General features: G+C 48.2%; 1 protein-coding gene across 2 annotated transcripts in view; it reads left to right on the top strand.

The window, feature by feature from the left end:
• Positions 1-674: 674 nt before the first annotated feature.
• The window catches only part of AK7 (adenylate kinase 7), a 41,878-nt gene continuing 22,836 nt past the window's right edge, over positions 675-19,716 (top strand). For both annotated transcript variants that reach the window (XM_059686058.1, XM_059686061.1), the window contains exons 1-7: positions 675-798; positions 6,466-6,654; positions 8,482-8,590; positions 14,039-14,133; positions 16,353-16,463; positions 18,304-18,384; positions 18,923-19,011. In XM_059686058.1, the coding sequence (XP_059542041.1) occupies positions 697-798; positions 6,466-6,654; positions 8,482-8,590; positions 14,039-14,133; positions 16,353-16,463; positions 18,304-18,384; positions 18,923-19,011 (776 nt within the window). In that variant the 5' untranslated portion in view covers positions 675-696. The remainder of the gene's footprint in view (positions 799-6,465; positions 6,655-8,481; positions 8,591-14,038; positions 14,134-16,352; positions 16,464-18,303; positions 18,385-18,922; positions 19,012-19,716) is intronic.

Here is a 19,716-nt window from a genome sequence, read left to right on the forward strand (position 1 = left end):
TGGGTAACTGCATGCGCAGTCTTATTTGGAAAGGTCAAACCTAAATTCCATCCCTGAGTGAATGTGGGCGATTGGGTCCCCAGCACCGTGGCCCCCCCGGCTGCCTCCACCCCACCCATTCCAGAGGTCTTTCCGGAAATGACCCCTAGGCCAGGGGAGCCCCAGGGACCAAGCAGCATGGCTGCGCAGGGGGGGCCACCCATGCTGTTGTTCGCGTGTCCAGGACCCGAAATTCCAGGGCAACGCTCTCTGTTACAGTAGAGGATGATGCCAGGTCCTCCCGGTGAGGCCATTTCACATGAACTCCAATTCCAGGGAAGGCCTAGGCGGTAGCTCAACCTTCTCATCAGATTGATCAATAATTGTAGTCCTCCCAGTCCTCCCTGCCAAGTGGACACTGGGGCGTGTTTCCAGAGTTTCCGAATGAAAGAGCAGAAAACGAACAGGTCGCGCCCTGCCCGAGGGCACCCGGCGTGTAGCAGGGCTGAGTGGGACCTGGGCTGCAGGCACAGTGGGCGGGGCAGAGCCCAGGGAGCGCGGGGAACCAGTGGCCCCGCCCACCCACGGACGCCCCGCCCAGCGCCCTAGGCCCCGCCCCCAGGGAGCGGCTTTGGCCCAGCGGTCCGGAGGCCTTGACCTCGCCGCCGTGGCAACCAAAGGGACGCTTTCCCCGTAGCTACCAGAGCGGCTCCCGCCATGGCCGAAGAAGAGGATATCGTCCGGACGGAGAAAGTTATCCGGGTCCAGAGGGTGTTTATAAACCTGCTGGACTCCTACAGCAGCGGAAACATTGGGAAGGTGAGCGGCGGCGGGACCCCGGCCCCCAACTCCATTCCAGCGCCCCGGGTCCCGAACCCTGAGAGGTCCTGTGCCGCGGGCTGCTGTCCGGGCCCCTCCTAAGAGAGGGTCCCTCTTCCTGGGCACAGCCAGGACCCCAGGACCCCAGTCCGAATCCAGGCTAGACAGCCACCCCACCTGGAAGTCCTCTTCCCCACCCCCACCCCCACCCCCGAGATCGCGGGTGCAGCCCTGAGTCCTCCCCTGTTAATGAGGGGAAACTGAGGCTCAGCGGAAGGAAGGGACCTGCCCAAGATCACGTAGTGAGTTGGAGGCAGAACCTGGAAATAGAAACCAGGTCTCTGACCCCTTAACTGGGCTCTGTTTCCCCTCCACCACCGTAGCCGAAGCGCGCAGCTGATAAGAATATAAATCCAAATCAGTGCCCTAACCGGTTTGGCTCAGTGGATAGAGCGTCAGCCTGTGGACTGAAGGGTCCCAGGTTCGATTCTTGTCAAGAGCATGTGCCTTGGTTGCGGGCACATCCCCAGTGGGGAGTGTGAGGGAGGCAGCTGAATCCATGTTCCTCTCTCATTGACGTTTCTCTCTATCCCTATCCCTTCCTCTCTGTAAAAAATCAATAAAATATGTTTTTATAAAAAATAAATAGATAAATAAATCCAAATCAGTCACGGGGACGGGGACATAAAGTACACAGCATAGGGATTACAGTAAAAAATATTGCAAGACTATGGGTGGTGCCAGGTGGGTGCTGGAAATATCAGGGAACACTTTGTAAAGTAGATATTGTCTAACCCCTATGCCGTGCACATGAAACTAATACAAACTAATATTGAACGTAAACTGTAATTTTAAAAATTCGTCCAAGGGTCATATCACCCACAAAGTATTTTCCATTCAGCCGTCCTTCAACCTACGGTTTGAGCGTCGGTTATGTGGTAGGCACTGTTTGGGGTCCTGAGTCCCACTAAGCTCTTTCACCCTTTTCCATCGTTCACCGCTGGAAAATGAAGAAATCCAGAAAGAGCTCAGAAGTGCTCAGCCATAAAAAGAAAGCCATGATTGTACCACTTCCCTGAGGAGGTCGTATTGATTTCCTAAGACTGTGGTAACGAATGGCCACAAACTGGGTGGCTTGAAACAATGGAACTTCTTCCCTCCCTCCCCGTTGGGAAGTCCAGAAGTGGAAACTCAGCGTGAGCAGGTTGGCTCCTCTGGGGGGCTTGAGGGAGGTCTGTCCCCGGCCTTTCTCTCAGCTCCTGGGGCTGCCACGGTCCTGGCCATCCCTTGGCTTATAGGATCGTCACTCTGAACTCTGCCTCCATCTTTACCCAGTCTTCTCCCCTTGGTGTCTCTGTGGCCAAAGTTCCCTCTTCTGATAAGGACACCAGTCATTGGCTTAGAGCCCACCCCGACCTGGCATAAGTTCTTTTAACCTGATCACATCTGCAAAGACCCTCTTTCCAACTATGGTCAGATTCACACATTCCCAGTGGACAGGAATTTGTGGGGAAGGGGACACTGGTCAACCCAGCACATCATCTAAAGTTGATCAGTCAAAAATATATAGACTTAGTTATATAATTTATATGTAGAAATAGTATGTCTTATACAGCACATCATTATCTATGATGTACAATATATGTAATATTATATGTATTTATATAATAGGTATTTCCTAGAAGAGACTGAAATCACATGATCAGAAAAGGGGGAAAGAAGGAACAAAGACAAAACTAAAACAATACAATAACCAAATTTTTTTAAAGAAAAGAAGCATTAAAAAGACAGAGGTAGCCCTGGCCGGCTTGGCTCAGTGAATAGAGCGTCGGCCTGCGGACTGAAGGGTCCGAGGTTCTGTTCCGGCCAAGGGCACATGCCAGGGTTGCAGGCCCGGTCCCCAGTGGGGGGCATGCTAGAGGCAGCCGATCAATGATTCTCTCTCATCATTGATGTTTCTATCTCTCTCTCCTTCTCCCTTCCTCTCTGAAACCAATAAAGAAATATATTTTTAAAAATTAAAAAAAAAAGACAGAGGTAGTATGTACTTCTGTGTGTCTTTCAAAAAAATAGATATAGAAAAGATAGACTGATTGATAGGTTGATAGATAGATATTCTATACACAGAAAATGCCTCATAGGATACACAAGCCACTTCACTAGTATCACCTCTTTGGATGGGACTCATTCATGCCCACCTACACAATGGCAGGCAACAGAGAATATCACAATGAATAAGACCAAAAAAAGGTTGTTGCCCTCTTGGACCCTGTGTCTCCAAGAAGACAATCACTAGTATTTAGAATAAACAAAATATTTCAATGTGTGATAAATACTCTGCAGGCCAGAGGACCTCAAACGTTGACTGGTGGGCGAGAGCAGCGGCTTCACACAGAGTTGCACAAAACAGCTCTTGAATCTGGCCCAGGGCGAGGAGCAAGCCCCAGGAACTAGTTCTCAGGGCACGCCAAGGACAAAGGCCCCGAAATGGAAGTCAGGTTGGCCTTCTCAGAGGACAGAGTGGCCTGGGATGGGGCAGTGACCGGCAGCTCCAGGGCTGATTCATTGGTGTAGCAGACAGTGGCCAGGGCCCAGGGCCCAGGAGACTTTGGGGCCCACAAAAATGTTTCCATTTCTTTGAAAATCAGAAGGAAGCAACTGAAATTTGAGGGTCAAAGATTATGTTTGTCTATATAGCAACACACATGTAAAGTCTAATTTTTAATATTTTGTTTGTTTGTTTGTTTTTTCAAAGTCCTTCAGCTCAGAAGTAGCAGAGTTAAAATTCAATCTCAGGTCTTCTCTGAATCCACAGCCTGAGCTCTTTTTAAAAATATATATATTTCTTTATTGATTTCAGAGAGGAAGGAAGAGGGAGAGAGAGATAGAACCATCAATGATGAGAAAGAATCATTGATCAGCTGCCTCCTGCACGCCCCTTACCTGGGGACCGAGTCGGCAACCCAGGCATGTGCCCTTGGCCGGAATCGAACCCGGGACCCTTCAGTCCGCAGGCCAACGCTTTATCCACTGAGGCAAACTGGCTAGGGCTTAGTGTTTTCTTATGGAGGAAAGAGCCCATGAAATGTGGCCCTGCCCGGCAACTAAACAGTGCCTCACACATGCTCAGCACCCCATCGATATTTGTTGCATAAATTAATGAAGGAGAGTCAAGCGCAAAGGCCCAGATCGTGCGGGGTTAGGCGCTTGGCTTATATTCTCATCCCATGAAGGCCACTGGAGTATTTAAAAAGGGAGGTGACATGATTGAGGTGAGAAGGGGGAGAGAAGGAAGAGAATGTAACTTTTTACTTTATCTCGTTTTGATCCCTGATTATTTCTGAACAGTGTATCTGCAGAATAAAACTTTTAGTTTGTAGAGGTATCTTTTCAAAAGCTTATCAATAACAGAATTTTCTGGTTTTTCCTTCACTAACTAGGACCTCTCTTTCTCCAATGCCAAGTAATTGCTGTTGTCTGTACTATTAACCTAAAAATGAAAAGCTGAGTAAAAGGCAATAAGTGTCTATTTGAGATCCAAAAAAAAGTAGCTGTTCAAGAATCACAGATTCTGGGAGAAGCCCAGATAGTGTTCTAATTAGGGGGGTGAAGGCAAAGGGATTTTATGAGAAAAGGAAGGGAAATAATTTCATGAATAGAAGGAAGGAATTTCTGTTGGGGTTAAGAAGTCAAGGGAAGGCCCAGCTAGTCTGGCTCAGTATGGAACATTGACCTATGAACCAGGAGGTCATGGTTCAATTCCCAGTCAGGGCACATGCCTGGTTTCGGGCTCGATCCCCAGTAGGGGGCATGCAGGAAGCAGCCAATCAATGATTCTTTCTCGATGTCTCTCTCTCTCTCTCTCCCTCTCCCTTTTTTTCTAAAACCAATTATATATATATATATTAGAGGCCTGGTGCACAAGATTCGTGCACTGAGGGGGGGGTCCCTCAGCCTGGGTTGTGCCCTCTTGCAGTCTGGGACCCCTCGGGGGATGTCCAACTGCTGGCTTAGGCCCGACATCCCTTTTGCAGTTTGGGACTCTTGCAGTCTGGGACCCCTCACTCCTTACCACCCACCTGAGGCAGAGGTGGGAGAGGCTCCCACCACCGTTGCTGTGCTCGCCAGCCATGAGCCTGGCTTCTGGCTGAGTGGCACTCCACCTGTGGGAGCACACTGACCACCAGGGGGCAGCTCTTGCACTGAGCGTCTGCCCCTTGGTGGTCAGTGCACATCACAGCAACTGGTTGTTCCGCCATTCGGTCAATTTGTATATTATGCTTTTATTATATAGGATTTTTAAAAATATATATTTTTTATTTATTTATTTTTTTTTTATTTTTAAATATATTTTATTGATTTTTTACAGAGAGGAAGGGAGAGATAGTTAGAAACATCGATGAGAGAGAAACATCGATCAGCTGCCTCCTGCACATCTCCTACTGGGGATGTGCCCGCAACCCAGGTACATGCCCTTGACCGGAATCGAACCTGGGACCTTTCATTCCGCAAGCCAACGCTCTATCCACTGAGCCAAACCGGTTTCGGCTAAAATATATTTTTAATTGATTTTTATAGAGAGGAAGGGAGAGGGATAGAGAGTTAAAAACATCGATGAGAGAGAAACATCTATCAGCTTCCTCCTGCACACCCCCTTCTGAGGATGTGCCTGCAACCAAGGTACATGCCCTTGACTGGAATCGAACCTGGGACCCTTCAGTCCACAGGCCAGTGCTCTATCCACTGAGCCAAACTGGTTAGGACAGGATGTTTTAAAGTCAAGGAAAGAGCTTCTAGACCAGCCATGGGCAAACTACGGCCTGCAGGGCGGATCCGGCCCGTTTGAAATGAATAAAACTAAAAAAAAAAAAAGACCGTACCCTTTTATGTAATGATGTTTACTTTGAATTTATATTAGTTCACACAAACACTCCATCCATGCTTTTGTTCCGGCCCTCCGGTCCAGTGTAAGAACCCATTGTGGCCCGCGAGTCAAAAAGTTTGCCCGCCCCTGTTCTAGACATTCAAATAAGCTAAGCCATACATGGTGATGCTCATTCTAAAGAATTTATTTCAGCCGAAACCGGTTTGGCTCAGTGGATAGAGCGTCAGCCTGCGGACTGAAAGGTCCCAGGTTCGATTCCGGTCAAGGGCATGTACCTGGGTTGCGGGCATATCCCCAGTAGGAGATGTGCAGGAGGCAGCTGATCGATGTTTCTCTCTCATCAATGTTTCTAACTCTCTATCTCTCTCTCTTCCTCTCTGTAAAAAATCAATAAAATATATTTAAAAAAAAAAAAAAGAATTTATTTCAGCCCTGGCCTGTTTGGCTCAGTGGATAGAGTGTTGGCCTGCGGACTGAAGGGTCCTGGGTTTGATTCCAGTCAAGGGCACATGCCCAGGTTGCTGGGCTCAATCCCCAGTGGGAAGAAGGGGGAGGATGTGTAGGAAGCAGCCGATCAATGATTCTCTCTCATCATTGATATTTTTGTTTCTCTCTTCCTCTCCCTTCTTCTCTGAAATCAATAAAAATATATTTTTTTAAAAATGCATTTCATTTTCATGTGTGGCACCTCTAGCAACCCTAACGAAAGGCAGGTTCTTAGAATCATCATTCATTGACTCCAAGGTGTTCTTAGTATTGGGGAACTCGCTCTTGTCTTGCAGTTTCTATCGAACTGTGTGGTCGGGGCTTCCCTTGAAGAAATGACGGAAGAAGAAGAAGAGGATGATGAGAGCAAGTCAGCTATACCAGATGCCTCCTCATCCAAACTGAAGGAGGGCACGTTCCAGATCGTGGGCACGCTTTCCACACCCGGAAAACCCTCGCCCGACTTTGCCCTGGAGACGTACTCCGTAAGTCCTAGTGGTTTCTGCTGAGAGCAGACAAAGGGAAGCGTCACCAACCCCCCCCCCCCACCACCACCACCACAAGACCCCCTTACAGCATGTCCTTGCTCTGCTTCTCATTCCCCACCTCCTGCACATGTGTGGGGCTTGGGAAGGTGAGGGGCAAGGTGGGGGCTGGCCTTTGTCCTAAAAAGGAAATGAACCACCATTGTTGAGACTTTTTTTTTTTTTAATATATTTTATTGATTTTTTTTACAGAGAGAAAGGGAGAGGAATAGAGAGTTAGAAACATTGATGAGAGAGAAACATCAATTCAGCTGCCTCCCGCACACTCCCTACTGAGGATGTGCCCGCAACCAAGGTATATGCCCTTGACCGGAATCGAACCTGGGACCCTTCAGTCCCCAGGCCGACGCTCTATCCACTGAGCCAAACCAGCCGGGGCTGTTGAGATTTTAAAGAATTTAAATTAGCTCTAGCCAATTTGGCTCAGTGGATAGAACATCAGCCTGTGGACTAAAGGGTCATGGGTTCAATTCCAGCCAAGGGCACATGTCTGGGTTTTGGGCTCAGTCCTCAGTAGGGGGCGTACAGGAGGCAGCCGATCAATGTTGGGTTTCTATCTCTCCCTTCCTCTCTGAAATCAATAAAAATATATTTTAAAAAATAAGAATTTAAATTAGACACTCCTGGAAGTATGAGTCTCATTTGGATTTCCAGGCTCCTCACATTCTCTCTATATACTGTATTTAAAATGTACTCTTCCCTGCATGACCCCAGTACAGCCCTGGGCCATGGTGGGCGCTATCTGCGAAGGGAAACCTCCTTTGGAATAACGTGCCATTATATTGCTGTCTCACTGAGAAACACTGCTGCCTACACATGACAAATGCAAGTGCTGGTTTGGAAATGCATTGTCCTCGTGTGGTTATCTCAACACCCACTCTCGCTATCGCTCTACTCGGAAATGTGCTATGTGTGGGCATCCACACAGCGAGGAATAGCTAGTTAAAACACGATGGTCACCCTGGCCCGTGTGGCTCAGTTGGTTGAGCATCGTCCTCTGCACCGAAAGGTAACTGGTTCGATTCCCGGTCAAGACACATGCCCAGGATGCAGGTTCCTAGTCAGGGTGTATATGAAAGCAACTGATCTCTCTCACATCAGTCTCTCTCTCTCTCTTTTTTCTCCTCCTCCTCCTCCTCCTCCTCCTCCTCCTCCTCCTCTTCCTCTCTTTGTAAAAATAAATTAAAAAACGTTAAAAAAAAACAAACACGATGATCACCCCAGTTACTTTTGTCAAATCTAAGAACTTTATATTTCTAACCATTAAAAGTTTCTGCATTTTTAAAATATTCCCAACAGTCAACTGTAATAAGATACCTTACATCTAGAAAGAGAACGGATTAGTTCCATCTCAAGGATGCTGAAACAATCCCCATAAATCACTCATCAGCACTTCTGAGTGACTCAAGATATATAATCGCTCAAATAATCTTGCAGAGAGTCTGAGTGAATTTTGAATGCCTCCCCCTGTTTTTTCCCCAGTGTGTCCTAATTCTTCCCTTCTGAATTGGGGTGTAAACAGCATACCTACTCATCATGCAACTTTTTAATCATCTGTTCCCAGCTATTTCCGTAAGTGTCTTTGTTATTTGAAAACCACCCACAGCAGAGAGCCAAAATTTCATTTCAAAAGGAACCCTCCTTCTGCAAATATTTTCAGTGGGATTCTTCCGTGCAGGGTATCTCATTGGGAAACTGTTATTCCATCTACATATCACTGATCCTTCATCAGCTTCTTGAACAAATGACTGTCGGTTCTCTTCCCAGGACATTTCTCGAGAAGAACTTCTCATGCGCCTGCTGGAGTGCGATGTCATTATTTACAACATCACTGAGAGCCCGAAGCAAGCGGAGGAAGCCCTCTGGGCAGTGTCCGGTCAGTGAGGGGACCCTTTTATCTCTGGGGACACCCCTTGGGTGTAATTTACTTTACTGAAGAGTCATTTAAGAGTCATCAAATTAGGACCATTAGAAGCTAGACTTACTAAACCCAAAATGAAATCAGGCTAATGGATATGCCTGTGATAAACAAAGACATATTAAAATGTTTAAGAGTTTATTCGAGCAAAAATCAATTCAAATTAGGTAGTGCCAACCTGGAAGCGGGTAAGAGTGCTCCGTCCACAGGAGCTGGGGGAAGGCTTGTCTAGAGAAAAGCAGGAAAAAAAAAACAAAGAAAGTACTTGATTGGCTATAGCTGAAGCGTTTACCTTATGTGGAAGAGCCTAGTGGGCTGTGATTGGTTGCCCTTACATTTTTTATTTCTTTTTTTAATTGATTTTTTTGAGAAAGAGAGAAATATTATTTTACTGTTCCACTTATTTATGCCTTCACTGGTGCCCGGACCAGGGACCAAGCCCACAACCTTGGCGTATCGGGATGACACTCTCACCAACTGAGCTCCCAGCCAGGGCTTGCGTTCCTAACCTGGAGGCAGTTACTGGCTTCATTGTGGGTTTGCTGGCGTAGGCTGCGAAGGTATCTGAACCACCTCCGTCTAATGGGCCTCCTTGTTTAATTATGTTAACAGGATATTCTTTATCATTGAAAGAAAGGAAACAGCCCTAGACGGTTTGGCTCAGTGGATAGAGCGTCGGCCTGCGGACTCAAGGGTCCTGGGTTCAATTCCCGTTAGGGGCATGTACCTTGGTTGCGGGCACATCCCCAGTGGGGGGGCGTGCAGGAGACAGCTGGTCGATGTTTCTCTCTCATCGATATTTCTAACTCTATCCCTCTCCCTTCTTCTCTGTAAAAAAAATCAATAAAATATATTTTTTTTTAAAAAAAGAAAGGAAACATTAACTTCCTAAACGTGGCCTTGACTCATTCTGCAGGCACTGCTTAAGGAGGTGCGGTTGGCTGTAATGGGAAGATACATAACAAATAAGAAAAAGATTGTACCTACCAGGCACTTGGAGGCCTAAAGAGTGCGAAGGAACACACGAGAAACTTGACCGCGGGGTAGAGAATGGCACATTCACCGGAAAGGCATCGCGGGAGGTGACTTTGAGAGGAGAGGAAGTATTTCTAACTGTGAGGGTTTGATTCAGGCCAACAAATGCCCCCAGATGGCAAGAGGTAGGGGGGCTGTGGGGAATGCTTGCAGCTTTTATGTATTTAATTACTTATTTATTTATTTAATATTTTTATTGATTTCAGAGAGGAAGGCAGAGGGAGATAGAGATAGAAACCTCAATGATGAGAGAGAATATTGATGGCCTGCCTCCTGCACGCCCCCTACTGGGGATCGAGCCTGCAACCTGAGCATGTGCCCTTGACTGGAATCAAACCCTGGACCCTCCAGTCCGCAGTCCGACGCTGTATCCACTGAGCCAAACCAGCTAGGGCTGCTTGCAGCTTTTAAAATGCTCTGGGAAAGTGATGAGCTCTAGGACCCTCAACTCTAGAAGGACGAGGTGCTGTTTAGCAATTCGGTGCGTTGTAATTTATCTCCTCATTAAGTCAGGGGCAAAGAAGAAAGTAGATCAGCTTATCTGAATCGTTGTTCTAGACTGGGGCAGCCAAAAAGACACAAAACACCTGACTTTCCAATGCTTTTTGCACCTCATTATCTTTGCTTTAGACTGTTTAGATCAGTGGCCAGCGAACTCTTTCTGTGAAGGGCCAGATAGTAAACATTTTTGGCTTTTCGAGCCAACTACTCTGCCATCATCGCCAGAACAGAGCATAAACGATATGTAAATGAATGGTCTGGTTCCAATTAAATTTTGTTTTATTTTTTAATGTTTTTATTGAGTTCAGAGAGGAAGGGAGAGGGAGAGAGAGAGAGAAACATCAATGATGAGAGAGAACCACTGATCAGCTGTCTCCTGCACGCCCCCACTGGGGATCGAGCCCACACCGGGGCATATGCCCCTCCCCACCGCCACCACTGGGAATCGAAGGTGACCTCCTAGTTCATAGGTCGATGTTCAAACACTGAGCCATGCCAGTTGGGCAATAAAATCTTGTTTTAAAAGCAGGCAGTACTTTTGCCAACCCCTGATAATATCAACAGCAAAGCCACACGTTGGCTTAAAGGAAAGAAATGGAACAGAGCCTCAGGAATGCGTCTGCCTATTCCGGGAAATCGTGATGAAATAGTGCTTCCGTGGGCGGGAGGGATTCCTCGGGAGCTTAACATGATTGATCTCCCTCCTCTTTGTAACTCTGGGCCTAAATTTCATTCAATGCGATACAAATCAAAAACGTGAACATTGTGCCATCTTTTAGGAACAGAGCTTTTCGGAAGCCTGCTGGGGGCATTCCGTCCCTTGGCAAATACGTACAGATGATGGATAATGGCACCTCCTGAAATAATTGCACCGCCTACAGTAGCAATCAGACATAATGTTTGTCGAGTTCCTATTTTGTGCCAGGCTTTGGAAATTGATTTTTCTATGTAATGAATCCTTGCAATTTTCTTAAAATTTTTAATGCTTTGTGTTGTGTGTTTTTTCCTGAAGTTAAACCAGGACAGGGTTTGAAAATTAAAAAGCACAGTCCTGGCCTGGTAGCTCAGTGGGTTGGAGCATCACCCTGATATGCCGGGGTGCGGGTTCCAGGCCGGGTCAGGGCACCTACAAGGACCCACCAATGAGTGCATATGTGGGTGGAGCAACAAATCAAGATTTCTCTCTCTCTTTTCCTTTCTCTCTCTAAAATCAATAAATAATCTTTTAAAAAAAAGGGAAATTAAAAGGCACAGGAAGGCTTAGAATAAAGAGCAACAATTCCCTGCATTTTCTTCCCATCCCATCCCTATTCCCTAAAAGGAACCTCCTTTAACCCCCTTGTTCCTTTTAATACATGAAAATGCCTGCGCTGATGTCCCCTGATTGTGAATTTCAGACACTGACCACTGATTTCCTGCTATGACAGGTGACCTTCGGCCCCTCATAGGGCTCCCCAACCAGTGCCCCTCAAGGGAATGTAGTTGGTTCTCAAACTTTGATCACGGCATTTCCTTTCATGGGTGTTCAAGAGCGGAGCATGTTTTACCGACCCCTTCTTCATTCTGATAAGGAGTTTTATATAAGAAAATTTTACCTCTCTATTGGGTGGAAAGGTGGTGGCAGTATTACCCCATTTTTGAGATATAGAGTGATTGTGTCTATAAGGAAGTATAGTCAGAGGCCCTTGGTCTGCCTTCAGGGTCACCTGGGAGCAGGCGGTAGGTGGGGCTGTGGAGAAGGGGGAGTGGGGTGGGGGTGGGACTTTGTCGGTTTACCTGAGGCACATTCTTAGATTTGGGTGTTTTGTTTCATTTTAGTTTTGCAATGGATATGTATTACTTCTTTTTTTTATATAATATATTTTATTGATTTTCTACAGAGAGGAAGGGAGAGGGATAGAGAGTTAGAAACATCAGTGAGAGAGAAACATCGATCAGCTGCCTCTTGCACACCCCCTACTGGGGATGTGCCTGCAACCAAGGTACATGCCCCTGACTGGAATCAAACCTGGGACCCTTCAGTCCCCAAGCCAACGCTCTATCCACTGAGCCAAACCGGTTAGGGCTGTATTACTTCTTAATAATGTTTTATTAAATTACTAGTGCATGAATTCATGCAAAGGTGGGGTACCTTGACCTGGCCGGCAATCAAGGCCTATTGGGGTGGGGGGGGCCGGCTGGCAGAGGGGAGGGATTGCAGGAGGTTGGCCAGCCCAGGGAGGGGGGTAGGGGCCACGGGAGATTGGCCTGCCAGCCCCCCACACCCCCTGATCAGGGCCCAGGGGGGAGGGACTGTGGGGGGTTGGCTGTGGGAGCGCACTGACCATCTGCATTTGAGCGTCTGCCTCCTGGTGGTCAGTGTGCATCATAGCGATTGGTCAACCGGTTATTCCGGTTGTTCCAGTCATTTGGTCCTAATGGTCACTTAGGCTTTTATATATATAGATGTGAACGTTTTAATATAAAAGAATTCTCCCACCTCGCCTTTCAGATACTATGAAAGGAAGGTAAAAGGACATAGGAGAAAGGAAAACAGTATTAGAAATGAGAGAAAATGTTTGCGCATGTGGGTGAAATGTGCTTGTCCACAGCGAACAAGCAGATCATTTTGACCCATTAAGATGATAAATCCAGGCGACAGCCCAGTTAGAGCAGCTCTGAGGCGCCGGCATCCACAAAGTAGGCCAGATGAAACCACCAGAGAGAGAGGCTGAGAGAGCAAACGGAAGAGGCCGTCTTTGTTAATAGAATCAAGACAGGAGCTGAAATTAACACCCGAGTGGGATTAACATGCGGACGTGGCGCTCTTAGATGTAATCCCAGGGTACTTTCTCACTCTGTCGAACCCGCCCGTTTAATAGATTCAGGGTGTCGGCAGTTCCTTGTTTTGCTTGTTGTTTAAGGAATCAGCTCGTGAGACTACACTATGAGTAGCTGTGTCACTTAGGTCCTGACAATTTAACCAGCCTTCACTTTAGGTTTTTGGTTTCTTTTTCTGGGATTTTTACACCCCATCAAAAACATTTTAGTGGAATCCCATGTGCAAAGTATCCAAGGAGAGTCGGTGCTTAGATGTGCGGGGAGCCCCCCCTGGAGAGTGGCAGACCCCTTGGAAATCAAATGCTCCCCCTCTACCCACCGTGTCCTATATCCCCATCCCGCACCCCCACAACGCCCCCAGCCCCCCCCCCACCCGGCCGCACAGTGCTCCCCCCCACCCAGGGAAGTGGGAAGGGGTCACACCCCAAATTACTTCCTTCCACAAGGGCTTAGGCTCCATCGGGCTGCTCTATGTGAGTTCCCAGGAGGGCCTTCCCTTCTGCTTTGGGTCGCCCACAGCCCCCATCCGCAGCCTTGCTGGGGCCTCCCGCTCCCTCCCCTCGCAGCTGGGCCCACAGCCTGGAGAGAGAGCACAGGCCTTGCAGCCAGGCGGCCTGGGCTGGGCTCTCAGCCCCACCCCTTCCTCCCATGATCCTGGGCACACGGGACCTCCGTTCCGTCCCTGTAGAGCAGAGGTCAGGGCAGTACCTATTTCATATGGTGAGCGTTCCATAAAGCCCATGAGTCGTGCCCATCCACATCCGCCATGACTGTCTCCATCACTGCCCTCCTACCAGGTGAGGGCACACACCTGCGGGCTCAGGGAGGGAGGGAGCGCAGGTTCTCCGCTGGGCGCAGAGGAGGTCAGGGGGCTGGAGGGAGAACGCCAGAGAACGCCATGACGGGACACACAGCCCAGTGTCGGAGGGGATGCCACCCTGGCGTTAAGTTGGAAAAAGGAGTCGCTTCCAGTCCCACTAACAGTACAGGTGGCTTCGAAAGTGCACACGTTGTGTGGATCCAAGTAACGCTGGCTCTTTGGCCCCGCAGCACTGAATGAGGAAGTCAGCCACTTTGAGAAGCGAAAGGTGTTTATTTTAGTTTCCACGGTGATGACCTGGGCCCGATCCAAACCCCTGGACCCCGTAAGTAGTCTCTCTCCTTCTTCCATGGCTTCCGTTCTCCTCCGAGGGGGCTTCGCCCCTCCTTCGGGTCCCGATCAGCTCCCAGGCTTACATCCTAGTGTTTCATTCAATCCCCTTTCCACTTTGGCCAGATCCCGTCTCAGAGCTGCAATGCGCTGTTCATCCAGGTCTGAGGTCACTGGCCTGACTGTGAACCAGTCACTGTGGCCAGGGGAATGCAGAGCTCTGATTGGTCACACCTGGGATCACATACCCACTTCTAGAGGGATGATCAGCCCCGTAAACGAGGTGGGCTGAGGGTGGAGAAGAGGTGGGAAGATGGCACCGGTGTTAGCGCCTGCGTCCCGGTGTGCCCCCTTCCTCTCCCTGAGGTTTCAGTTTGCATTTCCCTCAGGGCTCACGATTCTTTGAAGTCCAGGATTATTAAGGTCCCATTTACATACCGTGAAATTGGCCCTCTTTACTGTGGAGGCCTAATGTGAGCACATACAGTTGTGTAGCCACAACAATCAGCTACAGGACATTTCCCTCATCCCCTGAGATTCCCGACCTCACACCACACAGCTCTCAGGCCCGTGTAACTGGTACCTGTCATCGCCCACTCCAACCCGTCTCCAAGGAACAGCCTAAGTAGCCTTGTTCTGAGTTCAAACCACGTGACAGTCCTGCTGAAAGCCCTTAGGCCTTCTAACGCCCTTAGGATGAACCTGAAGTCCTCCACACGGCCCACAAGCCCCGATAACCGGGGTGTCCCCCACCTCATCTCCTCCCGGTTCCCAGCTTGGCTCCCACCCTTTGGGGCCGTCTTCCCACTTCTCACACCTGCCAACAACTGTGCTACCTCGGGCCTGCTCCCTCTGCCCCGCTGATTAATTTCATGTGCACCTCCTCGTACGCAAACACTGTGGACTGGCCCTTTAACCTAGACCAGTGGTCGGCAAACTGCGGCTCGCGAGCCACATGCGGCTCTTTGGCCCCTTGAGCGTGGCTCTTCCACAAAATACCACGTGCAGGCCCGCATGTACAGTGCGACTGAAACTTCGTGGCCCATGCGCAGAAGTCGGTATTTTGTGGAAGAGCCACGCTCACGGGGCCAAAGAGCCACATGTGGCTCGCGAGCCGCAGTTTGCCGACCACTGCCCTAGATCAACTTGATGTGAGCGAAAGGCTTCTCACCGAACATTACATTTTATTTATTTATTTTTATTTTTATTTTTTACAAAGGAGGGAGAATCGCCTTTTATTATTTTATTTTTTAATTCTTTATTGTTTAAAGTATTACAGAAGTCTCCTTGTTCCCCCATTGACCTCTCCCTGGCCGCCCCCACCCTCCAGCACTGAACACTATGTTTTAAAATCCTACTTCATGTAGGGCCTCTAAATCTGATGGGTCTGGGGAAAATCACTCTGAAAGAAATAACCTAGAAATAGAAAGAAATTCAGCCCTCGCTGGTTTGGCTGAGTGGATAGAGTGTCGGCCCTCAGACTGAAGCAGTGGTTCTCAACCTTCTGGCCCTTTAAACACAGTTCCTCATGTTGTGACCCAACCATAAAATTATTTTCGTTGCTACTTCATAACTGTAATGTTGCTACTGTGATGAATCGTAATGTAAATACCTGATATGCAGGATGGTCTTAGGCGACCCCTGTGAAAGGGTCGTTCGACCGCCAAAGGGGTCGCAACCCACAGGGTGAGAACCGCTGGACTGAAGGGTGATGGGTTTGATTCTGGTCAAGGGCACGTACCTCAGTTGCAGGCTCCATCCCAGGCCCGGTCGGGGCCGAGAAAACCAATCAGGGCAGAGGCAACCAACCGATGTGTCTCCCTCACATTGATGTTTCTCTCTGTCCGTCTCTCCCCCTCTCGTCCACTCTCTAAAAATCAATGGAAAAATATCCTCACGTGAGGATTAACAAAACAATAAATAAATGAGAAGCAGTTTTTAGAATACTTTATTTGGGCTGAAAGCAGCGGTTCTCAACCTGTGGGTCGCGACCCCTCTGGAGGTCGAATGACCCTTTCACAGGGGTCGCCTAAGACCATCCTGCATATCAGATATTTACCATACAATTCATCACAGTAGCAACATGACAGTTGTGAAGTAGCAACGAAAATAATGTTATGGTTGGGCCACAGCCTGAGGAACTGTATTTAAAGGGCCAGGAGGTTGAGAACTGCTGCTCTAACACATCGAGTTTGGCCCTGTTTTCTTCCATAGGAAGATTCTGAGGTTCCGTTTACTGAAGAGGATTATCGAAGGAGAAAGCACCATCCCAATTTCCTGGACCACATAAATGCTGAAAAAATGGTTCTCAAATTTGGAAAAAATGTAAGTCTAAAGTAGTAGAGCATTTTGGGTAAGAAAAGTTCTGGAGTGTTTACACATTTCAGGCCACATTTTTTTTTTTTTAAAAAAGACACATGCTTTTATTGATTTCAGAGAGAGGAAGGGAGAGGGAGAGAGGGATAGAAACATCAATGATGAGAGAGAATCATGGATCAGCTGCCTCCTGCACACCCCACACTTAGGATTGAGCCTGCAACCCAGGCATGTACCCTGACCAGGAATTGAACTGTGACCTCCTGGTTCATAGGTCGTCACTCAACCACTAGCCACACCAGTTGGGCAAGAAACGTGTGTGTTTTTTTTTTGAGGCAGCGTGCCATGGGCATGGCCAGGACTGTCCCGCATGCTTTTTTGTACGTCACCTCAACTCTTTAAAACACCTGTGTTCCGTTTCCTTGTCCTTACACCCACAGATTTCTGACCTTCAGGCTCACCCCAAGATTCACTGCCCTGACCCTGGTTCTGGTCCAGCCCACTAAGGTGAAAACTTGTATCTGGTCCCCATAAAACGCAAGCTCCTACCTACCTTCCAGGGCGTCTGTGGGTCCAAAGGGTTGCTCAGCCCAGAAGAAGCAAATAGCTCCGAGTTGGAACGGGGAGGGGAGGGAGTCACATTTTCCCTTTTCCCAGAATCTCTCCTGTTTGTTCCTGACAACTCTGAAAAGCGCATACTAGCCTCATGTGACAAATAAGGAGACAGGCTTCCAGGGGGTTAAGGAACTTGCTCAAGGTCAGGTAGGCAGGGTTTCCTGAGCACCATTCTGAGCGCTGCCTGGCCTGTCTGACCTGCTCCTCACAGCAGCAGAACTGCAGACGTGCGCAATTACCCCATTTCACGGACGTGGACACTGGGTAGGCGGGTCGAGTGCTAGAGCCGTGACTCAAATCTAGATCCATCGGCCTGCGGGTTGGGTTGCTTTTGGTTTCTGACTCCAGAGCTCCGTCATTCAAGAAAGTTGATCTCCACACACCCGGCCACTGGTTGCTGGGACATACGCATAGCTGAGAAGTTCATGTAAACAGTAACAGTAGCTTATTGGCCTCCTGGTGCAGCAACATTGATCATATGTATAAATGAAATTATTTTATCTCTCTTACAGTTTATCGAAATAGATGACAGGAATGTCCTGCTGTTGAATAAGTAACCTCACAGCGAAAATTGCAGGCTTGTCAGTGGTTGCCAGGAACAGTGCTAACTGTTTTACTTAGAGTACCTCGTGCCATCCTCATGCACCTCACATAAAATCCTCAAAATTCTGCGAACTAAGTGCTCTTATCAGCATCCTCACTGAGCTCCTGTAGGACTTAACTAGAGCCCCAAGCCCCTAGATTCCATCCACTGGGTTTTCCCCATTAGCTGAAGGCCTGCCCAAGTGGTATAGAATAATAGCTCTAAGGTGACACCTAGTGGTATTAGGGGATATGACATTAGGAACTTTGTGCCCAAGTTCAAGTTCTGTTCTACTACTAATTTTTTTTTCTTTTTTTTTTTTTTACTTTGGCAATACAAACACTGTGGGCATAAAATATTTGAAGGAAACCACATGGCATTAAAATTTATAGCCACTTTCCTACCCACTAGGAAATCGAACGAGCAACCTTTTGCTGCATTGGATGACGCCCAACCAACAGGGCCACATCAGCCAGGACCCATCATCCCCTTTGGAGGACACTATTTCTATCTTAAACAAAACTTCCGTAGCCTCAAGGAGGCCATGGCATGAGCCTCCCTGAAGTGCTCATTTTTAACCGCAGAAATAATCCAGTTCAATGGGATTGATAATATCACACTTTGCTTTTTTTCCTGTGTTTTACCTCATAGGTCAAAAAATTCGCGACTTACGTAGTTGCTACCGGACTTCAGTATGGAGTGGAAGGAGGCATCTTACATTTCTTTTTCAAGGTATGACTTTTCAATGACTATGAGGATTTTAAAAATGCTACAGGAAGGTGATACCACCTGAAGATATTTCTGATTGCTTCTAGGCGTGGCTATGCCAGTCTAGTAGCAGAGAGTCCGGGGAAATAAGGGTGTCGACCATCGCCCCCTGTTTTTCTTTCCCAGCATTGGCCCTTCTAGTCACCACTCTCAGGATAATGAAGAGTGAGGCAGATCTCCTTTCATTCAAACACATGGTGCTGATGTAGGCATTTTCTCTCCACACAGCAACACGCAGTTGACTATTAAAGACAGCTGATGGGATTATAGGTGTTTTGAAAAGTGTTTCAGCTCTGCTGTTGCACTTTATTTCTCTTAAATGGGATTTGACCCGTCTCATCAGAACCAATCTACCAAACCTCTCCCTGAGGCGTCCTCTGAGGACCATGACCTCAGGCAGGCAGTCCCTCGGGTGCCTCTGGCTATGGCGTGGCGTGAGCTGCAACCGTCACGTCACACACGTGTGCCTGGGGAATACGCTTTGTGCTTGTCTTCCTTGCAGTTGGCTTGGTTGGGCGAGGTCCCCGCATTGCCTGTTTTTGGAGATGGAACCAATGTAATTCCGGCAATTCACGTGCTTGATCTCGCAGGGTGAGTACTCGCCTCCCGGAGACACCACTGCCCACGACTTCACTGACGAACGTGTTGGTTTATGTGCTCGTTTGTCGAGCTCTCACCGAGGGCTAGGACCCTGTACCACTGCGTTTATTCACAACAACGCGGTGCGGAAGGTTCTGGTGTTATCGGCACGTGCATCTGAGGAAACAGTGTCCGCCCCCTAAAAGCCCCACAGTTCCCATGACGAGTTCAGGTTCATCCTTTAAACGCCTGATCGGCGGGTGCACAACTCCGGAAAAGGAGGAACAAGGCATGTGCATTCTGGGGGCCTCATTCCTCCTGCTTTTGTCCCAGGTGAGATGTCCAGGAATCAGGTAGCCAATGCGAAAGCTGAAGCAGGTTGGTTTTGGCAACTGCAGGTAAAATTAACACATGGGTGTGTTGTCCTTTTTAAAATATATATATATATTTTATTGATTTTAGAGGGGAAGGAAGAGAGAGAGAGAAACATCAATGATGACAGAGAATCATGGATCAGCTGCCTCCTGCATGCCCGCCACTGGGGATCAAGCCCGCAACCTGGGAATGTGCCCTGACCAAGAATCGAGCCATGACCTCCTGGTCCATAGGTCGATGCTCAACTACTGAGCCATGAGGGCCGGGCTTAACATGTTTTTCACACTTGTAGAGTTCCCCAACTCTGTGCCCCAGACAGGTCCGGAGACCCTTTCCAGCTTT

The sequence above is a fragment of the Myotis daubentonii genome, chromosome 1 (assembly GCF_963259705.1).
Source record: "Myotis daubentonii chromosome 1, mMyoDau2.1, whole genome shotgun sequence".
Classification (NCBI taxonomy): domain Eukaryota; kingdom Metazoa; phylum Chordata; class Mammalia; order Chiroptera; family Vespertilionidae; genus Myotis; species Myotis daubentonii.